General features: G+C 33.8%; 1 protein-coding gene across 1 annotated transcript in view; it reads right to left on the minus strand.

Moving 5' to 3' along the window:
- The window catches only part of FCHO2 (FCH and mu domain containing endocytic adaptor 2), a 119957-nt gene that overhangs the window by 32397 nt on the left and 66735 nt on the right, over nucleotides 1-20825 (minus strand). Inside the window, exons 11-17 of the mRNA XM_049707713.1 lie at nucleotides 18362-18386; nucleotides 10780-10840; nucleotides 10319-10491; nucleotides 8886-8897; nucleotides 8518-8542; nucleotides 6484-6526; nucleotides 4189-4283 (exon numbers count right to left, since the gene is read on the minus strand). Of these exons, the coding sequence (XP_049563670.1) occupies nucleotides 4189-4283; nucleotides 6484-6526; nucleotides 8518-8542; nucleotides 8886-8897; nucleotides 10319-10491; nucleotides 10780-10840; nucleotides 18362-18386 (434 nt within the window). The remainder of the gene's footprint in view (nucleotides 1-4188; nucleotides 4284-6483; nucleotides 6527-8517; nucleotides 8543-8885; nucleotides 8898-10318; nucleotides 10492-10779; nucleotides 10841-18361; nucleotides 18387-20825) is intronic.

Consider the following 20825-nt stretch of genomic DNA (forward strand, 5'->3'; position numbering starts at 1 on the left):
CTACTTTAAGCTGTACATTGGAAGAAATGCGCACTAACCTGAAGACTGTTACACTTCCCTGTGCTATGACATATTTACTTTAACGATAGTTCATTATCAATGAAACCAGCACTGACCAATACTCAAGTTATTTCAAGCTTCTGAGGGGGCTTAACATGGTGGAGACGTTTACACCTGAAGCTTCATTACTAATCAAGTGGCCTGTCCAAATGGCATTTAGATTGACTCAATCCAAGCCTGGTAGAAGTGTTAAGTTCACCTTCTTCAAATAGTCAGAATTTGCTTTTTGAGAAAAAGTAATAAAAATGCTTATTAATATCACTGTTTATAAATGAATCTATTAATTATAGTAATAAATTTATAAATTATAAACAAATCTATCTCCACATGCCAATTAGATACTGCTTCTAGAAGCTTCTGAAGGAGATGACTACAACTGTTCACAGGTTTAAGTATCTTAATTGTGTTTTGTGGTGGTGGTGGTGCTCACTTCAAATAAATGTCCACTAGATGCAGTATTTCAAGAACATGAAGTGACTTGTAAAGTATAAAACACAGGCCAAAAGAGCTAACCGGGCTTCCCTGGTGGCGCAGTGGTTGACAGTCCGCCTGCTGATGCAGGGGACACAGGTTCGTGCCCCAGTGCGGGAAGATCCCACATGCTGCGGAGCGGCTAGGCCCGTGAGCCATGGCCGCTGAGCCTGCGCATCCGGAGCCTGTGCTCCTCAGTGGGAGAGGCCACAACAGTGAGAGGCCCACGTACTGCAAAAAAAAAAAAAAAAAAAGAGCTAACCTACATCTGCTCTCTGACACTACCTAAGGGGAACAGATAAAGCATGTTTCCCATACCACCCTTCATCTGAATAAAGGCACAGACTAATCTAGGATACAGAAGCAATGATGATGATGCAGAAGAAAAACGAGCAGCATTGCTAGCTTCTTCTGTCAGTAGCTTTTCAAAACATTTAATATTATGGCAAAGGTCACGCTGATCCTCAGAGATGCAGCTGTTGGAAAAATCTCTCATCCAAAGCACCAGGGAACCCAAAGGTATTTTCAGCTTTACAATGCAATCTCTGGAATGCCTTCTGAGCTCCACTGGAGTCAGTAATTTTAACAAGTTCATCAGTAAAGGAAATCCACTGACTCTGCAACCATGAAGCAAAAGGACACTTATTGTGCTCGCTGGTGGTGTCGTTACAGCAGGATAGCAGAGAGGGTTGGTGGAAAAGTCTGGTAATGGGTTTTCTAGACCTAAAATCTGACCTGGTTTCAAGTAAAGAACCAATTATCACACCCCCAGACAAATCAGTTTGGGAGAGAAAAGCAGAGTTCCTATTCTGTTCACTAAGGTCAGCGGAAGAAGAATAAAGAAACTGAAAACTAGAAGCAACAGGAAAATTCTAAAACTAAAATAAAAATCTGCAGAGCCAAATAGTTCTTATTTCAGGTTAATATTATTTCAATTACTCAAAACTAGAAAAATTTAATAATACATGGAACAAGAGCATGAGCTCAAACTTTATATTAACTGAGGAAAATAATTATGAAAATAATAAACTTAAAATATGTATGAGTAAAATTTAAGGTCCAAAAATATATAAGGCCAGAATTATTCCTGATTTTCAGAGGAGCAAAAGGTAATGCTAACAGTCAGTAAAAGTCTAAAGAGGTTTGACAAGGTGTCAAAGTGATGCTGCGGGGTACATGTGTTCCTTAACAAAGTGGCTGACTAGTGATAAAACTTAAAACTGTCAAAGGAAGTAAGACAGACTAAATCAGTGTTGGAGTTAATATAAAAAACCAGCCTAATATTTTTCAAAAGATAATTTTACAGGGGTTTTACAGAGCACAAGTGCTCAGTTAACCCATGGGTAGAGAAGAAATGGTCTATACTAGCACTTATCAAAGGGAAGGAAGATATGAGCTATTTATATTAAATTTTATATACATATACTTTATCACATATAATTTATGTATATGTAAATTGTACATATATGTTTATTTTAAGAAGCAACTGAAAATACTTCTGTACCAAACTTTAAGCATGCTTCTTAAACATATAACAACACTGAAAGGTTTAACATATTAGTTACTAACTGATAGGAATTATTTTCTTAGACTGGTTTAGCTGAGATGGAGTGATTAATGAATTAAGATTCTGAAAGGGACAAAGGAGAGCAGGGAATAATCTGACAACCTGGCCATTTCTAAAATGTGAAAATGGTACCAGTGTAGACGATGTTAAGGGAGACATGCACTGTAAAAAGCAGTGGAAGAAAATTTAAGACAAAATGCCTATTTCACAATTTCACTTAGGGCCAGTCTTACAAAACAGGAGAATCATCATAATGTATTCATCAGTTTTATCAATAATTATATTCTGTCCAAGTGAAGACTTAATAATAATTACCACACAGCAGAATGTCTCTTTTCAACATCACTAACATCCTTTGAAGGGCAAAATAATCTGACATTTTTAGACTTAATAGGAAGTTTTTAAAAGGCATAGCAAAATAAATTTTAAAATAAGCAAAAAAAAAATGAAAGTTTTATCATTCCCTACCTACTAAACATCAAATGACAACTAAATGAAACTATCATTTTTTTACCTGAAGTTGAAAGTGATATGGGCAAAACATTCTTTAGATAGGTAGCAAGAGGAAAAGAGAGCACTTTTTTGAAAAGGAGATTGTGCTAAAGAAAATAGAAACAAAGGGTGGAGTTATGAAGAAATTTCTATATAACTAAAACTTCTGTGATAAAGTGAAAATTTTTACTAAAGATTAATAAAACCAATTCATAAAAGATTATCATCAAAATTAAAATTAGGACCTTCTCCATTCTAAAAACAGAACAAAACAGTATTCTGACATTTTTACTAAACAAAAAAAGAGACCTTAATAAAACTTCAGTTTTTTCTATACAATTATTTTACTTATAAAATCTATTAGTAAGATTAGTTTCCTAAAACTAAATAGTAAACAAATGCCAATTGAGAAAGGCTATAATGCCACTTCAGAATATGTGCAATTACCTAATGACTGCTTCTTGCTGTTCAAAACTCCCAATTGTTTCAGGTTAAGGTTGCCTAAAATCCACTTATAATTTCTTTTTAAAACATTAGTTTCTAAACAGTCCAATTTTAAATACTAGTGTTTATTTTATTATAACAGTAAAATGTTTCAACATGGCTTATTGTTTTGTTAATCTGCCAGAGTATGACGAATTGAACAAAGATTTTGGAATTAGTAAGATCCAGGTTTGAATCCATGCTTCATTTCCTAGTTATGTGGTGTTAGAGAAGTTCCTGATCTCTCTCAGCTTTACTTTTTCTATTTATAAAACAGGGGCAATAAAAAGGACTTCATGCAGCAGTTAATGAGATGAAATCAAACAGAACGTGCATATATCCCAGCAAAGAGACAGCAAGAACTCAATTCAAGTTCTCTCCCCAACATTCAAGCATTCCCTTAACCCCAAGTACTGCACGGCATTTCTGAAATCCCCAAGGCGGCTAAGATCAACTTAAAGTGATTTTATTTTCGTTTTTTGAACAGTTTTATTAAACATGCTTTGATGGTTGACTAGTGGGATTTCATATTTTGAAGAAAAGAAAAATTTAATATATTCTTGCCAAAAGAACAACTAAAACACATTCATAAAGTTATTTCATGTTGGGAAGTGCTAAAGCCTTTCTGGAAAGCAGTTTGGCAAAAAGTAACAATGGGCATATCTTGTGACTCATAAATCTTGTATTAATAAATTATTATAAGGATATGAGATGTGCACAAAATCTGCTGTATCTATGGATGTCCATAATACTAAAAACTAGATGCAACCTGAATGTCCATCCAGAATGGACTGGTTGTATTAACGCACATCTATGAAGTTGAATAATAAAAATTATTATTTGGGCATTGATATAGGAATGATGCCTAGAAATAAATATATTAAGGGAAAAAAAGTTGGTGTTTGATGAATTTTTATTGTTAAAGCCATATGGTCTTTAAGGTAAGTTAACAAAATCAGTATAAAATCACTTTTATATGGCAATATGATCAGAGGACAAGTTAAATTTTTGATCATTAAGTACAACATACAAGTAATGGATAAATCAATTAGAAAAAAGTAACTACTGCATTCCTTTACAGTTACAAAAAAAAAAATATATATATATATGTTTACCTGATGATGATGATGAAGTTAGTGAAGTTGAAGAAGATGAATCAAGAGATGGTCCAAACAGGGGGTCCCAAGCAAGTAAATCACTGGTCCCTTTCCTACCATAACATTTTAAAAATAAGGATTTTAGCAAATGAGTATTTTATTAGTATAAAATATAGTAACTTATCTTTATTTCATAGAAAGCTCAATATATATGATTAAAGAGTTGGACATTGTGCTTCACATGTGATTGAATATGTGAAGAACTTAATTAGCAGGTTTAATAAACTGATATTTGTTAACTGCTATAAGCAGAACCCACAATAACATTAAGTTCGCAAAGGAGAGTAGATTAATCCCCACTGATTAAATCTTGTTATATTCTAATAAACGTAGGGGCTGTCAGAATAGAAATAATTTCAGTTTTACAAATGAAAAGCAGCATGGAGAGTCTGTATGAGCTGCCTAAGGACACACAGCTAATTAATTCTGTGGCACTATCAGATGTGCTAATTCACATCTGGAGCCCAGTCTTGGACAGATAATTTCTGAAGTGATATGAAATCAGATAGAATTTTTATAAGGCCATACTTATTATCAAAGATGAAGAAAAAGGGTAAAGGATTTTTTTCAAAGTACTTTTTAAGTACAGGATGGTGGCTTAAGCTCCATGTATATAAACGACTCTATACAAACTTCAAATATCTGATCACTGCAGTAGATCATGCATAGGAGGAATTCTCCCTAGGTAACCCACTACATGGGCTACTAAGGTTGGCTAGCAAAACGTATGGGTCATACATGTCTCTTTATGAGAGGTTACCAAGACTATGGACAAAATCAAGAGCATGAACATTCTCATTTCAAAAAACTCAATGTGCTGCATAATCAGAGATTTTCTTCCACTGACCTCTTGGAATCCTTCAAACTAGTTACTCTCAGGATTCAACTCTTGGCTCTTTAATGCAAGCATACATGTTTCTCTTTTCCATCTTAGTCATATACCCTTTTAGGATGCTTAATCTCTAGGATCTTGAGGACCTGACCTTTGCCACCCCGTCTTTTTTTCAAGTTAACTGCCCCAACTTTATTGAGGTATGTTTGACAAATAAAAATTGTACATATTTATGGTATAAAAAAAGAAAATCCCCATTTAAAAATAATCTAATGTATCAAACTACCATTATTTAAAATATTTTTTAGAAATCCTAGAAAACAGGCCCACTATAATGAAAATATTACAATTACCTATAAGCACATATCTAGTACCTCAACATGCACCCACATGGAAGCACACTTACGATAAAGTATAGAATCACAACTGTATAAATTATTCCTAAAAACAAAGTCTTAAAACACTAAACTTATCTTTAAAAATGATAAATCAAATGAATACCTCCACTCTGCTCGATTAGTGCTTAGCTTTCAAAGTTTCCATTTTAAACTATTCATTTAGTTAAGGCTACTTTTACTCATACAAAAAACATTAAAATAAAGTATTCTTGTTAATAAATACAGAAGTGAAAAAGGACCCATGCAACACTGGCTTAAAATATTTTTCTCTTTTTAAGAAGAACTGGCAACATGTCTTCTAGACCTCTCCTTTTTCAATTAAGTTGAAAAGGTTCATAAAGTATACAGTCTATTTTACAAGGTCACAGACAAAATTGAAGGAAAACAGTGAGAGAATTTCCATGTGAATAACTAGTTGAAATATAGACATGTATGAATTTGGGATACTATCATTTATTTAGAAGCAGTGAGGACACCAAGGCCAAATACAGCTGAATGGATTTTTTACAAATTATCATAGAAAGAAATGCTGTCAAATGAAAAAATAATTTAAAACTTCTAAAAACTCTATATGATGTTTCACAGCTTAGGAAACAGGATGATTAAAAACAGTGTACTGGAATTAAAACTACAGAGATAATAAAACGAAGGATACTTAAAATTTAAATGTAGTGGGGAGGGAATAATAAATAGGTGGAGGACACAGGATTTTTAGGGCAGTGAAATTATTCTGTATGATACTATAATGGTGGACACATATCAATATCCGTTTGTCAAAACTCATAGGATATACAACACCAAGAGTTAATCCTAATGTAAACCATGGACTTTGGGTGACAATGGTGTGTCAGTGTAGCAAATGTGCTACTCTGGTGGGGGATTCTGATAGTGGGGAAGGTTTGGCATATGTAGAGGCTAAATGTATATGTAAAAATCTCCATACCTTCCACTCAGTTTTGCTGTGAACTTAAATTTCTCTAAAACATAAAGTCTATTTAAAAAAAATTTTAACGTGGAACTTACTCATTGGATGCAGCAGATGGCTTTGATTTTGTTAACTCTTCACCTAATTAAAAAGTTGAAATATTATGAAAAAATTAATAATCTGAGTAATAAAATATTTTAATGTAAGGAGAACTACTACACATACATCAATTTTTAAATTCTGGCATTAATAACATATATAAACAATTATGAAGAAAAGGAAAATAAGCCTTTAACAAGTCTTCTACCATGCTTAAAAATATAAAAATAGGGCTTCCCTGGTGGCACAGTGGTTGAGAGTCATCCTGCCGATGCAGGGGACACAGGTTCGTGCCCCGGTCCGGGAGGATCCCACATGCCGTGGAGCGGCTGGGCCCGTGAGCCATGGCCGTGAGCCTGCGCGTCCGGAGCCTGTGCTCCGCAACGGGAGAGGCCACAACAGTGAGAAGCCCGCATACCGCAAAAAAAAAAAATTAAAAAAAAATAGCTGAATTTCTGTTAAATATTCATTTCTTCTAATATCTTTGATAAGAAACAACTTAAGTCAACTAAACTAATGAATAGTCAACTATTCATTAAACTGCTGTTCATTAAAAAAAACAGGGGCTACAACTTTAAAAATCAGAACAAATGTTTAAATACTTATGTATTTAAATAATGTATGTAATAATTCAAGAATTTTAACTGATGAATCATGAAAGCATTTTTCAAGTTCTGATGATATTATTAATGATTATTTTATTGACCAAAAGTAGTTATTAATTCTTGAAGGACACCCTATTTTGAAAAATAAAATTTTTATAACAACAAAGGTCTCTTTATAAGGTAGTCTATTTTGCTACCTTCTGCATTTATAACATGAATCATTTCATAAGCAATTGGTACATGGAGGAACAGCGTCAGTAATACAAAAGTCCTGCTGGTTAGTAAGCAATTTTCACTGCACCTTAATGTTTTGCATCACCAAGCAATAGCTGATGAATGCAAAATACATCAACATGGGTAATTACAGCAAACTATGAGGAATACAACAGTGTACATAATGCCCATTCACATCACATTCTCCCATTTGGCTCATTTCAGCTGTTTGCTTTGCCTCATGGTGCTTACTGTGGTGTTTGTCATCTTTTTGCATTTTGCCCTCATCTTGATAACTCAGTAGCCCCCTTTTATACTCATTTTCCTCATGTCCCCTTATCATCAAGCTACTTACCATTTATGTTTTGAAAGTAAAAGCCTACTTTTAGTTTGGTATTTATTATGAATTTAACAGGTCTTTTTAATTGTGCTAGAATTTTTAATTACAATTGATGTCATGGTTTTTATTAAGCACTGTGTTCACAAAATTGCATAGCTTTTGTGTGGGCTGCCTCAACTCTATTTTCCCCACAACTCTTGTTATGTTTAATACATGATTCTGCAAATGGTGTTAACACCCCAAAAACATTTTTAGTATAATTTGAGTTACTGTACTAAAAATCTTATACTAGAAGTTGCAATTGTGATACGACTTAAAAATAGATCAAGCTAAAACTCATCTTTCTGGGGACTTCCCTGGTGGTCCAGTGACTAAGACTCTGTGCTCCCAATGCAGGGGGCCCAGGTTCAATCCCTGGTCAGGGAACTATATCCCACATGCCGCAACTAAGGGTTTGTATGCCACAACTAAAGATCCCGCACGACACAACGAAGACCCTGCATGCCGCAACTAAGACCTGGCGCAGCCAAATAAATAAATAAATATTTTTTTTTTAAAAAAGTGCCTTCTGGCTCATGAGGATGAGTTATGCTAATTAAACAGTTTTACGTGCTTAATCAGAAGCTGCTCTTTGGCTTTGCTGATTTCTGAAAAACGTTGTAGCCACGTATTCAAGTTTAAAGCATATCTCGAAACTAAAAGAAATAGTATAGATAAGTTGTCTTCTGTTGCAAAACAAGTATCCTTCTAGTCTGTCGTTATGGCTCATGATGAAAAAAACCATTTCTACAACTACATATGTTAGGCTACAAGCTTAGCAAATTCCCTGATAAATTTTAATAGACTTAAATAACCAATTTAAATGTCAAACTTACTAGATGAATTCCGATTCATCTGCACCTAAAATAGAAATGCAAAAACTAAGTATCATTAAACAAATAATTTAATGCAGTAATAAAATATTTGATAAAATGTTAATACTGGGAACATAATTTTAAGTTTTTAATATACCTGCTCAATTATAAACCGTATTTACATAAAAAGATTACAGAAAAAACTTTTTTGTAGTCAAAAAATAATACATGTACCTTTAAATCATTCAATAAAATGCTTTAAAATACCAGTATCTACAGCAACATACTATGACTTGCTAATTTAAAAACACAAATATTTTGAAAATCAATGTTCAAATATACAATTTCTTTTTAAGTCAATAGGTAAAAATATAAAATCTTGCACTTACTGGGCTGTGTCTCTAGTAGTACATGGAAGGAAAAAGAAAAACATAGTGTTTAAAAAAAAGGAAAAAGAAAAACATAGTATTTGCTTTAGAATTTAAAATATATTTCCTTGCTCTAATAATCATGTCTTAATCATGTCTATTGATAAAATCTATATACCTTAAAACACATACACTGTTGGAGGGAAAAACAACTTAAGCTAGATAAGCAAACTGGGCAACAAAATATACTCTCAAGACCCCTCTTTTCAAATATTAACAATTAAAAATTTTCTGATTATTATTTATTTTCTGAGTATGAAGTTAACACGTTTACTTTTTTAAAAAAAATAGAAAAGAGCACAAAGCATCAATTATCTGACTACCCAAAGACAGATGCTTAACATTTTGATATATATATGTCCTCTAGGCTTTTATTTGTTTACATATATATTTTAAATTAGTTATGCTCTTTACACAATAAAAAATGTTTAATGGCTTCACAACTTCCTACTTCAAATATAAACCATAATTAATCTTGGCATTAATGTTAAATAGTAATGGTAGAATAAAACCTCACTTCAGAAATTTGGTGGAAAAAAGTTCTCAAATTAAATTCAACAAGTGTATGACTGGGAGAAAAACACTTTTTCTAAACAAATACATAAAGTCTACTTAAAATATGTAATTAAATAAAATACAAAATGGTGAGAACTTTTATTCTCCATCAGCTACAATAAGTATGTGCAGATAAACTAAACTGACATTCTATGACATGCTTTTTTCCCATAATTTAACATTTCTAAATTTAAGAGTATGACATCGATAGAAAGATTACGGTGATTTTTTTCTCCCTCAAAAGCTATCAAGTTTAGTATCTCAGAATTGAGGAATTAACCACTACCACTAAGAATTCTTATTTGCCTTTTCCTGTATGAAAAGTATGGAAAAACAACCATTAATTACAGTGACAGAAAAAAAAAAAAAGCAAAGATATAATTTAATTTCACTTGAAATTGATTTTTATGGAATTCCTTTTACATAAAGTTCACCAAAAAAATGGATGAAAAACTTTAACATTAGATGAGGAAAAGGTTAATACTGTAGTTCACAAAACTCTGCCTGAGACATATAGCACTATTTATAAAATACATCAAATGGCAGAAATAGTGCATTTTCCACATTTTTGTTTAAAACACATTCAAAAGGAAGCAAAACTAAACCAAACTCAAAAATTCATCTGCCTGTATAAAAATTATAAACTGTGTACCTCAATGAAGCTGAAAAAATTATAAATATTTCCTCAGCCAACATGCTTAACTATTTACTATGTGATGTTTTAATTTTCGTTAGTCCTAAAAGTAATCAGATGCAGGTAGATGAGGCTAAAAAACCAAAAAACAAAACCCCAAAGGCTTCTGTATAATGAGTGCAAACTTGCTTATTTTCTTACTTACAGATATTGCTGGGGAGAGCGTTATATTTCCTATAGATACTTTTAATTCATCCAAGGAAGCCATTGTGTGATGTGAGTTATTCGGATGCATAGGTTTGATTTCTATCCGGTACTTCTTTGGTTCTTCATCTTCAGAATCAGAATCACTAGATGAGTAGAAATGGTTCTCTTTGGTATGTGAGTATCAGTTAAAGAACTGAGTTTTTAAATTATCTTAATGCACAACCAGTTTTTCACACATTTGTAAAAAGGAACAAAAAAACTCTGAGATAAGATGGACTTTATCAGAAATGTAACTACTAACTTTTATTCATAGCATGTCAAATAAAGATCACAGAGGCACATTTTATTACAATTAATTAAAAATTTGAAGAGTCTTTATTAAATAATAGATTATTTTGTTTTAACTGTCTACTTATATATGCCAACACAATCCATAAGACTATCCAAATGATGAAAGGATATCATTCTGATTTGCTTCTGGTTTTATACTATAGCCTTCTTCATCCACATCAGGAATGTTCTATGGGGAAGAAGAAAAACTTTACTGTAACAATGCCTCCAACTGCAAAAACATTAAAGGTTAGCAAAACAGCCTTAACTATTACCGAGGAGCTTTATCATTTATCAAATATCATAGATTAACAAAATTATTAACACTAGGAAATTATGTGTTTTTAGATAGTTAGCTTCAAATGACACTCCACGCTTCAGACGTCTGAAAGAGAAAAGCACTGCAAAACAAACAGGATAAACACTGAAAGGAAGAGAATAGGTGTTTGGCTAGGCATGCCAGCAGTTCTGTGAATAACCAAATTTTTACCTAAATCTTCAAAGTGAAGAAATAAAAGCAAAAGATTGTATGCATCCACGGAAGACAGGTGGTAAAATCAGAGGACTGACAGCTTAAGTAAATGGAAATACATATCAAAAATATAGAACAGGGCTTCCCTGGTGGCGCAGTGGTTGAGAGTCCGCCTGCCGATGCAGGAGTCATGGGTTCGTGCCCCGGTCCGGGAAGATCCCACATGCCGCGGAGCGGCTGGGCCTGTGAGCCATGGCCACTGAGCCTGCGCGTCCGGAGCCTGTGCTCCGCAACAGGAGAGGCCACAACAGTGAGAGGCCCATGTACCGCAAAAACAAAAACAAAAACAAAAACCAAAAAAAATATAGAACAGGGACTTCTCTGGTGATGCGGGGGTTAAGAATCCGCCTGCCAATGCAGGGGACACGGGTTTGAGCCCTGGTCCTGGAAGATCCCACACGCTGCGGAGCAACTAAGCCCGTGCGCCACAACGACTGAGCCCGCGCTCTAGAGCCTGCATGCCACAACTACTGAGCCCACATGCTGCAACTACTGAAGCCCACACACCTAGAGCCCGTTCTCCGCAGCAAGAGAAGCCACCACAGTGTGAAAGAGTAGCCCTGCTTGCTGCAACTAGAGAAAGCCCATGTGCAGGAACAAAGACCCAACACAGCCAAAAATAAATTAATTAATTAAAAAATATATAGAGAGAGAACAAAAAAACAGAAATAAAAGACTACCAAGAGGCTTCCCTGGTGGCGCAGTGGTTGAGAGTCCGCCTGCCGATGCAGGGGACACGGGTTCGTGTCCCGGTCTGGGAAGATCCCACATGCTGTGGAGTGGCTGGGCCCGTGAGCCATGGCCGCTCAGCCTGCGCGTCCGGAGCCTGTGCTCCGCAACGGGAGAGGCCACAACAGTGAGAGGCCCGCGTACAGCAAAAAACAAACAAACAAAGAACAAAACAAAACAAAAAGACTACCAAGAAAATTTAAACTATACTAAAATACCACCTCTTTTCCATGAGACTGGCAAAAACTCAAGTTAAAAAATATACTCTGTTGGCAAAGCTGTGAGGAAATGTACTCTTATACTTTATTGGTATACATACAAAATAGTACAATTCCTACAGAGATAAATTTAGCAATATCTAACAAAAAATTTACGTGTTTACCCTTCTACCCAGGAGTTCCTTTTCTAGGAATTTACTCTGAAGATATGCCCCCAAGAATTAAAAAATACATATGCAACAAGGTTATTCACCAGAGATTATTTGTAACTCAAAATTATTGGAAAATACTAAATGTCCAAGCATAGCTGAATAAACTATGGTGCATACACAAAGTGAAGTACTATGCAGCTATTTAAAAAAAAAAAAGAGAGAAAAGTTTCCATGAACTGATAATGGAGTGACTTCCAGGAAATACTGCTAACTGAAAAAAGCCAAATACAAAAGAATATATATAGTATACTACCTTTTAAGTAAGAAAGAAGGGGAAATTTAAAAACCGTATAGATATCTGCTATCTTTATGAAAAAAAATTAAAAACAAAAAAACACTGCAAAGATAAATCAGAACACAATAAAGCTAGTTACCTAAGAAGGAAGGGTGGTGAAGCAGAAGGGATACAGAAGGGACACTTCTCTAAAAATGCTTTTGTGGTTAAGTAAGAGAATATAAAATTTATGCTCAAATGGATCAGAAAAAAATATACACACAAACACATGCACATACGCAGGGAGAATGGAACTGTTAAAGCAAATGTAGTAAAAAGTTAAAGGTATACAAGTGTTCTTTATACTATTTTATTCTTGTATTTCTTTGTAGGTTACAACATATTTCTAAATAAAAACATTTTTTAAATTGGGGAGAAAAAGAACTGCCAAGAAAAGACAGGGTGTACCAGTTGGATATAACTGGGCAGCTAGTATCATTCTACTCCTAGAGTTTCCCATTCTTCCTCCAATCACTTGCTAAAGCTCAGCAAGAGAAATATGAAGGAATGCTAACCTGACAGGCACAGCACAAGGTTTACATAGTTATAGTTTCCAAGCTGAATAAACAGTCTAACGTAGTTAGCAGTGAGTTAACAGACTGGGTTAAAGTTTAGAAGTGAAATATCTAATATAGAGTAAAGAACAGATTCCACAGATAAAAAGATGACAAGTGATGTAGTTATGACCCTAGAAGTAGAGCACTTTCTTTGAGTTCTATATGCTGCTTACTAATATGCAAATAATACTTTAAAATACTTAAAAGATAAAGAAACTGGGGACTTCCCTGGTGGTGCAGTGCTTAAGAATCTGCCTGCCAATGCAGGGGACACGGGTTTGAGCCCTGGTCTGGGAAAAGCCCACATGCCGCGGAGCAACTAAGCCTGTGTGCCACAACTACTGAGCCTGTGCTCTAGAGCCCATGAGCCACAACTACTGAGCCCACGTGCCACAACTACTGAGCCCATGCTCCTAGAGCCCGTGCTGCACAACAAGAGAAGCCACCTCAGTGAGAAGCCCTCGCACCGCAACAAAGAGTAGCCCCCACTCACAACTAGAGAAAGCCTGCGCACAGCAACGAAGACCCAATGCAGCCAAAAATAAATTAATTAATTAAAAAATAAAATAAAGAAACCATTAGAAATCAGAATAAAAAAAGTTTTTTTCAAAATACTTTCTTCCTATTCCTGGTACCCTAGAACATACCAGATATTTAATCTCCTAGAGGTTCTTTTCATTTTGGCCACGCCAAGTAGTATGCAGGGTATTAGTTCCCTGACCAGGGATCGAACCCATGCCCCGTGCAGTGGAAGTACAGTGTCTTAACCACTGGACCGCCAGGGAAGTCCCTCTCCTAGAGATTCTATCTGGGATCTGCTACTGACACTATTTTTAAATTTGTTTACAGTACACTATACTATATGTTGTACTAATTTAAAATAATACTGAGCTGTTTTCTGTAAGACCAAATAAACTGCTTTTGAATCAACCTCCTGCAGATTACATCTATAAACTCTGGTCAAAATAAACATAAACAACTATCTGAAGTTACTGGAGAGTGACCCACCGCAACTATCTAAAAAAATATACAAAGTTATATACTCAAAAAAACAAAAAAAAAACCTATAAATAAATCAAATTCTAAAAAAGGTTCAAATAACCCACAGAAAGGCAGGAAAAATAAAACAATATTCTGAGAGGGAAAGAGAGAGAGAGGAACAAATAGAGAACAAAAAATTAAATGGCAGACAAACCCCAACATGTCAATAATTACATTAAATATAAATGGTCTATGTATAACAAAAGACAGATTGGCAGAATGAATTAAAAAAACATGACCCGGCCATATGCTACACGTGAAAAACTCATTTCAAACATAACAACATAGGTAGGTTGAAAGGAAAATGATAGAAAAAATATACCATGCAAACATTAATTTAAAAAATAAAAGACAGTAACTACCTTACTATTAGATAAAACAGACTTCAGAAAGAAAGTGACCAGTGTCGCGAGTGACCTTATGCCCACACAAAAACCTGTACACAACTGTTCCAAAGTAACTTATTTCTAACAGCCAAAAATTGGAAACAACTAAACGTCCCACAATAGGTGAACAAATTTTGGTATACCTACATCGTGGAATACTATTCAGCAATAAAAAGGAATGAACTATTCATGTATGCAACAACCTGGAATAATCTCTAGAAAAGGGTGCTGAGAGAAAAAAGCCAATCTCAAAAGGTTACATACAGTATGATTCCACTTAAATAACATTCCTGAAATGACAAATATATAGAAATCGAGAAAAGATTAGTGGTTGCCAGAGATGGGTGTGTGTGTGTGTGTGTGTGTGTGTGTGTGTGTGTGTGTGTGTGTGTGTGTGTGTGTGTGTGTGTAGGGAGGGGGCAGAACAGAACAAAAGTGACTGAAAAGGAGCAATTAAAATGAAAGATCCTTCCAGCAATCACAGTCCTAGGTATTTACCCAGTTGATCTGAAAACTTATTTTCGCACAAAAACCTGCACACAAATGTTATTAAGCTGCTTTATTCATAATCACCTAAAAGAAGAAGCAACCAAAACATCCTTCAATAAGTGAATGGATAAGTAAACTATGATACATCTATACAATGGGATACTCTTCAGTGATAAAAAAGGAATGAACAATCAAGTCATGCAACAATATGAATAAATCTTAAATGCATATTTAATATTCCTGGTAAAGGAATCCAGTCTGAAAAGGCTATATCCTGTATGATCCCATTTATACGACATTCTGGAAAGGGCAAACATATAGAGGTGATAAACAGATCAGTGACTTCCAGGGATTTGAGCACTGGGAGAGGGTTGAATAGGTGAAAGGAAAAAAAAAAAAAAAAGATCCTTGGTTAATGGAAATGTTCTATTTTGACTGTATGAGTATCAATATCCTAGTTACAATACTGTACCAAAGTTTTGCAAGATGTTACCATCAAGAGAAACGAGATGAAAGGTATACGGGACTGCTCTGTACTATCTCTGTAATGTTCTGTAAATTGACAATTATTTCAAAATAAAACGCTTTTTTGGTGTGTGTTTAAAAAAAAAAAAAAAGCAATGATTCTCACTGTACCAGGTTTTCAATGCTAGAACTATTCATGATATTAATAAAAACTTACACATTACCTGTTTACATCTTTGTCCATTCAATCCATGGTTTCTATATTAGGGCCCCATACTGCTGGAGCAAAGCATTAAGTCAAAAGCAGTACAAGAAGAAGAAAAGAGCATGTAACTTCAGCCAACAATCTTAAAGGCAGTTTTGGTGGATAGTGGTGGTAGTAACTTTAACAAAATATTGGGATAGAGCTTGCAAATCAATGGTATGTCTCTCAGTCTCAGTTTGGAGAGAGGAAATTGGTTAAAACTAAGAGAGCGATTTACACTTCCTTGGTCAACTTTCAAAAGATGTAGTCACTCAAAATAATTTTTTTAAATTACATACATAGACTTTTTAAAAAAGGAACAGAAAATGATGGATAATTTCCCTACCAAAGTAGCCTGTTGATGTTTAAGTAATAGTAAGACTAGCCATAAACAGGCCATAAATAAAAGGAAACAACAAAAAATGAAAGCCTCCTTTCCCTGCTGACCCCACTGTAATCCTTCTCCTCAAAGGTAACCACAATTCAGTGTCTTGTAACTCATTCTTTTAAAAAAAGAGAATACATATAGTAGACACACATTTATTTATTTTAAAAAACAATTACTTAAAAGATCACACTTGCTTTTATTTAGTAAGTTCTTCCCATTTCAACCGACACGAGCAACCTAGATCTATAACATCTATTTCTTCAAGTGAATGTTTAATAATTTAACCAATCCCCATTTTAATGGATGCTTTAGTGTTTCCAATTTTTTGCTAACATAGACAATGTTGAAATGAACATCTATCCCTGTCCACCTTTTCTCCCTCCCCCTCTATATAAGCATATATCTTGGTCAAGCATACACACACACACATAAAGTTTGTGAATATAGCTGTAACAGTAAAGCCCTAGCAGCAGGATTGCAGAGTCAAAAAGAATATACATTTCTTATTTGGGAGATACTGCCAACTATCCACAAGACAGATTATACCAATTTACATTCCTACCAACAGTATGAGTGTATCAAAACTTTTGCCAATATGATAGGTGAATATAGTAATTTCATTCTAATCTGCATCAGAATTAGGCTACTATTTTGAACAACATTTATGATTATTCACTACAACCTTTTATTTCTTCTTATGAAAATTGCCTGTTTTTATCTTAATGCCCTTTTCCTACTAGGATGCTTGCTTACCTTTTAAACTAATTTGTGTCAAAACTTTACAAAGGAAAATAATTAGCCCCTTGTTAAACATCTTGCAAATACACTCTGCCCAACTATCTTTAGTGATTCAACTCCTTCTATGGTGTATTTTTTCTAATTCTGTAAGTTTTTCATTTCTATACAGTCAAATTTATCAATCATTTCTTATACAGCAGTAGAATTTCGTGTCCTCTTTAAAAGTCCTTTTCTAATTCCAGATAAATACTGGCTGAAGTTCAAAATTGTTTAATATTGATCATTATAGAATAGTATCAATTAACTGAGAAAATTTTAAATATTTTATTTAAAGGAGTGCATATAAAACATGAAGTATTAAAATTTTTATTCAATTTTGCAATCAAATAAATGCTATAAATAATTCAGAAATAAAATGCATGATGAACACTAAAGTAAATCCCAAACACATCTGCTGACTTTTTCATTAATTAGTAAACCAAGGGTATCAAAACATGCAAGTGGTAAGGTAAACGTTACAACTCCAAAAACACTGATGATTTTAAGCCTAGAACTCATCAGAAGTCTATTTCCTTATTTTCACTATAAATTTATTAATGAATAGTAATTTTCTTACTTTAAAGCTGAAATATGAAAAAAATTACTAGTTTTATCTTAATTAACATAAAACATAATATTTTACAAAATATGTAGTTATTTTGGTACACCAATATGCTGTAAAAGACCATAATGTTTTGGAGCCAAAAGAAACAAGTTACACAAGTAAGAACAATAAAAGAGACAGCCTGACTCTACTACACTTACCAACATGATCAGTGTTTAATGACCAATCTGTAAAACATATCTGTCTACACACTACTTCCATCATTTGGTAAATCTATTCTCTCACTGTAACCACAGGGAGCTCCATTTGATGTCTTCTTTAATTATATATGAAGAAATATATTTAAACAAGAAATATAAACAAACTTTCTTTAAAACAAAACAAAATAAAAAGCACAGAAAAGTACTAACCATGGTTGTTGCTACTTTTTCTAAAATGACAGTCCCCTAAACAAGCCTTAAACACATGAACAGTTATAGTAGTATTTTAATAGATCTAAGAATCAATTAGTAAGAGCACATTTTAAAATAAAGTTGGCAGGTTTGAAATCTGACATATTTCCCAAGAAAAAAGCAATATGCTATGGCTCCACTCCAATTTTAAAAGTAAAATGTCCACTTTTCAAAAGTAGTTAGAAATACCTTCTATTTAATAGGAAAGCATCTGGCAATGTAAAGCCAAAAATACATTTGTAAAATAATTTTAATAGGGAATTTCTAATAACATGGTTAGTATTTTTCTTGGAAAGATTTGTAAACAAACTCAACCCAAATATGCTGGGTATTTCCTAATGAAAATAGCTAAACTGTTTATACCAAAGTAAAATCTACTTACAAGTGAATCTGCATCAGGGCATTCCCTATTAAAACAAACAAAATATCAGACATATTCAACTATTAGAACTATCTGGTAAATATACTATATCAAAAGTGTTTGCCTTGGTATTTAAACATAACTTTCATTTAAACTCTATAAAAATATTTAGAGAAATCAAATCATGAATATTAAAATATACCAAATGATTTTAAAATTCAAACAAAGACATTCCCCTATACTGATACTGCAAGACAAAATAAAACAAACAGCTTATAAATATTTGTAAAACTACTTTCAAAAATAGTTCTTTTCCATGAATATACACGTGTCATGTCAAGGAAGCTGTCAGTCCTACGATTTCTAGTGGCTTTTAATCCTTCAGGTAGAGAAAGTTAAAAAAAAATTTTAACGTATTTCCTTTGAGGTACTTTCCATAAGCTAGTATATATAGAAGTGAAACCACTTTTTTCCAAATATGTTAGGTGAGTAGCTAGACTTCCAGCTGGAATAGTTGTTAGTCTAATGTAATATGCAGTTGAGCACTGATACTTTATCATTTCACTGATAAGCAAATACAAATTTGGACATAATCTATTGAAAACTATTATTTTAAAAGTAAAACTAAAACATAAAGAAGACCAGCCTTCTCAACTAACCAAATAAAGCACTAGATATATAAAATTAAAGGCATTGAAGCCATGAGGAACAAGCTTAGAAGAATATATATGTATACATTCTAAAAGAAGTTCACAAACAAAAATTAGCATATTTAAAAGGCATTGGATTAGGTATACTCTTTGGCTTGAGACAGTTATTACATATAGTATCAAATTCTGCCACTTTAATAACAGCCTGAAAACACACATATTAGGTACACCTTAAGAGCCAAATGAACAAAATAAAAAATACTAAATTAATACTAAATTATATAAGATAAACAGGTAATCTGTATCAATCCAGATATAGGGAAATCTATAAATTAAAGAACTTTGTTAAATATAGGATGGAATAGACTGAAAAAATGAAAAAAGAGGGAGATGACTATTCTGCCCTTAATTCAAATGGGAGCACCAGGGTAAATGCAAACCCCACATGTCTTTATAGCTACTTAAAATTGCAAATTTTGAAAAAGACCTTCCTTATAAGGAATATTATGTCAAAAAAACCTATGCATACGCTGAGGAAATGATCCAGAAAAGCTACTGTAATAATATTCAATCCCTGTACAGAATCAAATCAATTAAGATGTTTGAACATTTCTTTCTTCTTTTTTTAAAAGATAAAGTTTAAATATAAAAGTAAGTATAGGAGTTCCAAACCATTTATTCTCTGGCTTTAAGCCAGAACTCTCCAGTCTTTGTGGTAAAGCACTCATCTGTTTGCCTTCACAGTGCGCAGTATGGGACCTGCAGATGAAGCCCCAGGAAGACCAAGCTCTGAGCAGGACCCCTTGTCCACAATTGCTGGCATTTCAAAAACCTTCAGGCTATGAGAAGAAGCATGCCAAGAGCCTCGGACATTTCAAGCAAAGTGAATTCTAACATTTTTCCTGCCAGGGAGTGTTGAAAGAAGGCAATAATGATGCAGTGATTTAGGCACTAGTTTTCTGACCTAGTATTCTTATTGGTTAAAATATTCCAATATCCAAGTGCCCTAATGATCATACTGGGAAATTACTGATCATGAAAAGCTATTTTAAAAACATGGAATATACAAAAATATTATAAGCTCCCTAAATGAACAGCTGTGAAAACCATCAATTATAAAAACATCTTAACTCTTTATAATGTAGCCACTAACAGATAAACTGGCTACATTTTAAAAATTTACTTACAAATCAATTGTTCAGACTTCAATTTCCAATGTTATAAAAGAGCTATTAGGTTCCATTCCCTTAGCAAAATACCCCTCTTCACAATGCTCAAAAAGACATCTGCAGAAGAGACAGTAGCTATAGGCATAAATCACTTTGCAAATAGTCTTAATTTGTTAAACCAAGTATCAATACAACTAGGGAGGAGGAAAGAAAGAGACATTCAGAATGGCAGAAACTCCAAGAAACTCAGATGATAAGCGTATAACCAGGGAGGAGGCAAGACCACCCAAAGCACAAACTGTTCTCTTATATTGAAAATATGAATGGCCATCAAAATATTAAACCTCGTGAGAGTTCTGCTGATTATGCTAGAGAAGCAGGGACTTGAAACAAATTTTCAGTCAATGTTACTGGGTCAACAAATCACTCAAGACTTTTGATTAGTGCCTCTTCATTCTAAATGGGTTGAATAATTAAGCAAAGAAAAGTTCCTTTATTTCCAATTTGTCTCCAGTTAATCACAGAGTTCAATGATTCTCAACCCCAGGTGTATATTAAGAATCACACAGGCTGCTTAGAACAAAACAAAAACTATGCTGGGGCCTCCCACCCCAAGAATCTGATTTAATGGGTCTGAAGCAGGGCCTGGCATAGATATATTTAATT

The sequence above is a fragment of the Orcinus orca genome, chromosome 3 (assembly GCF_937001465.1).
Source record: "Orcinus orca chromosome 3, mOrcOrc1.1, whole genome shotgun sequence".
Taxonomy (NCBI): Eukaryota; Metazoa; Chordata; class Mammalia; order Artiodactyla; family Delphinidae; genus Orcinus; species Orcinus orca.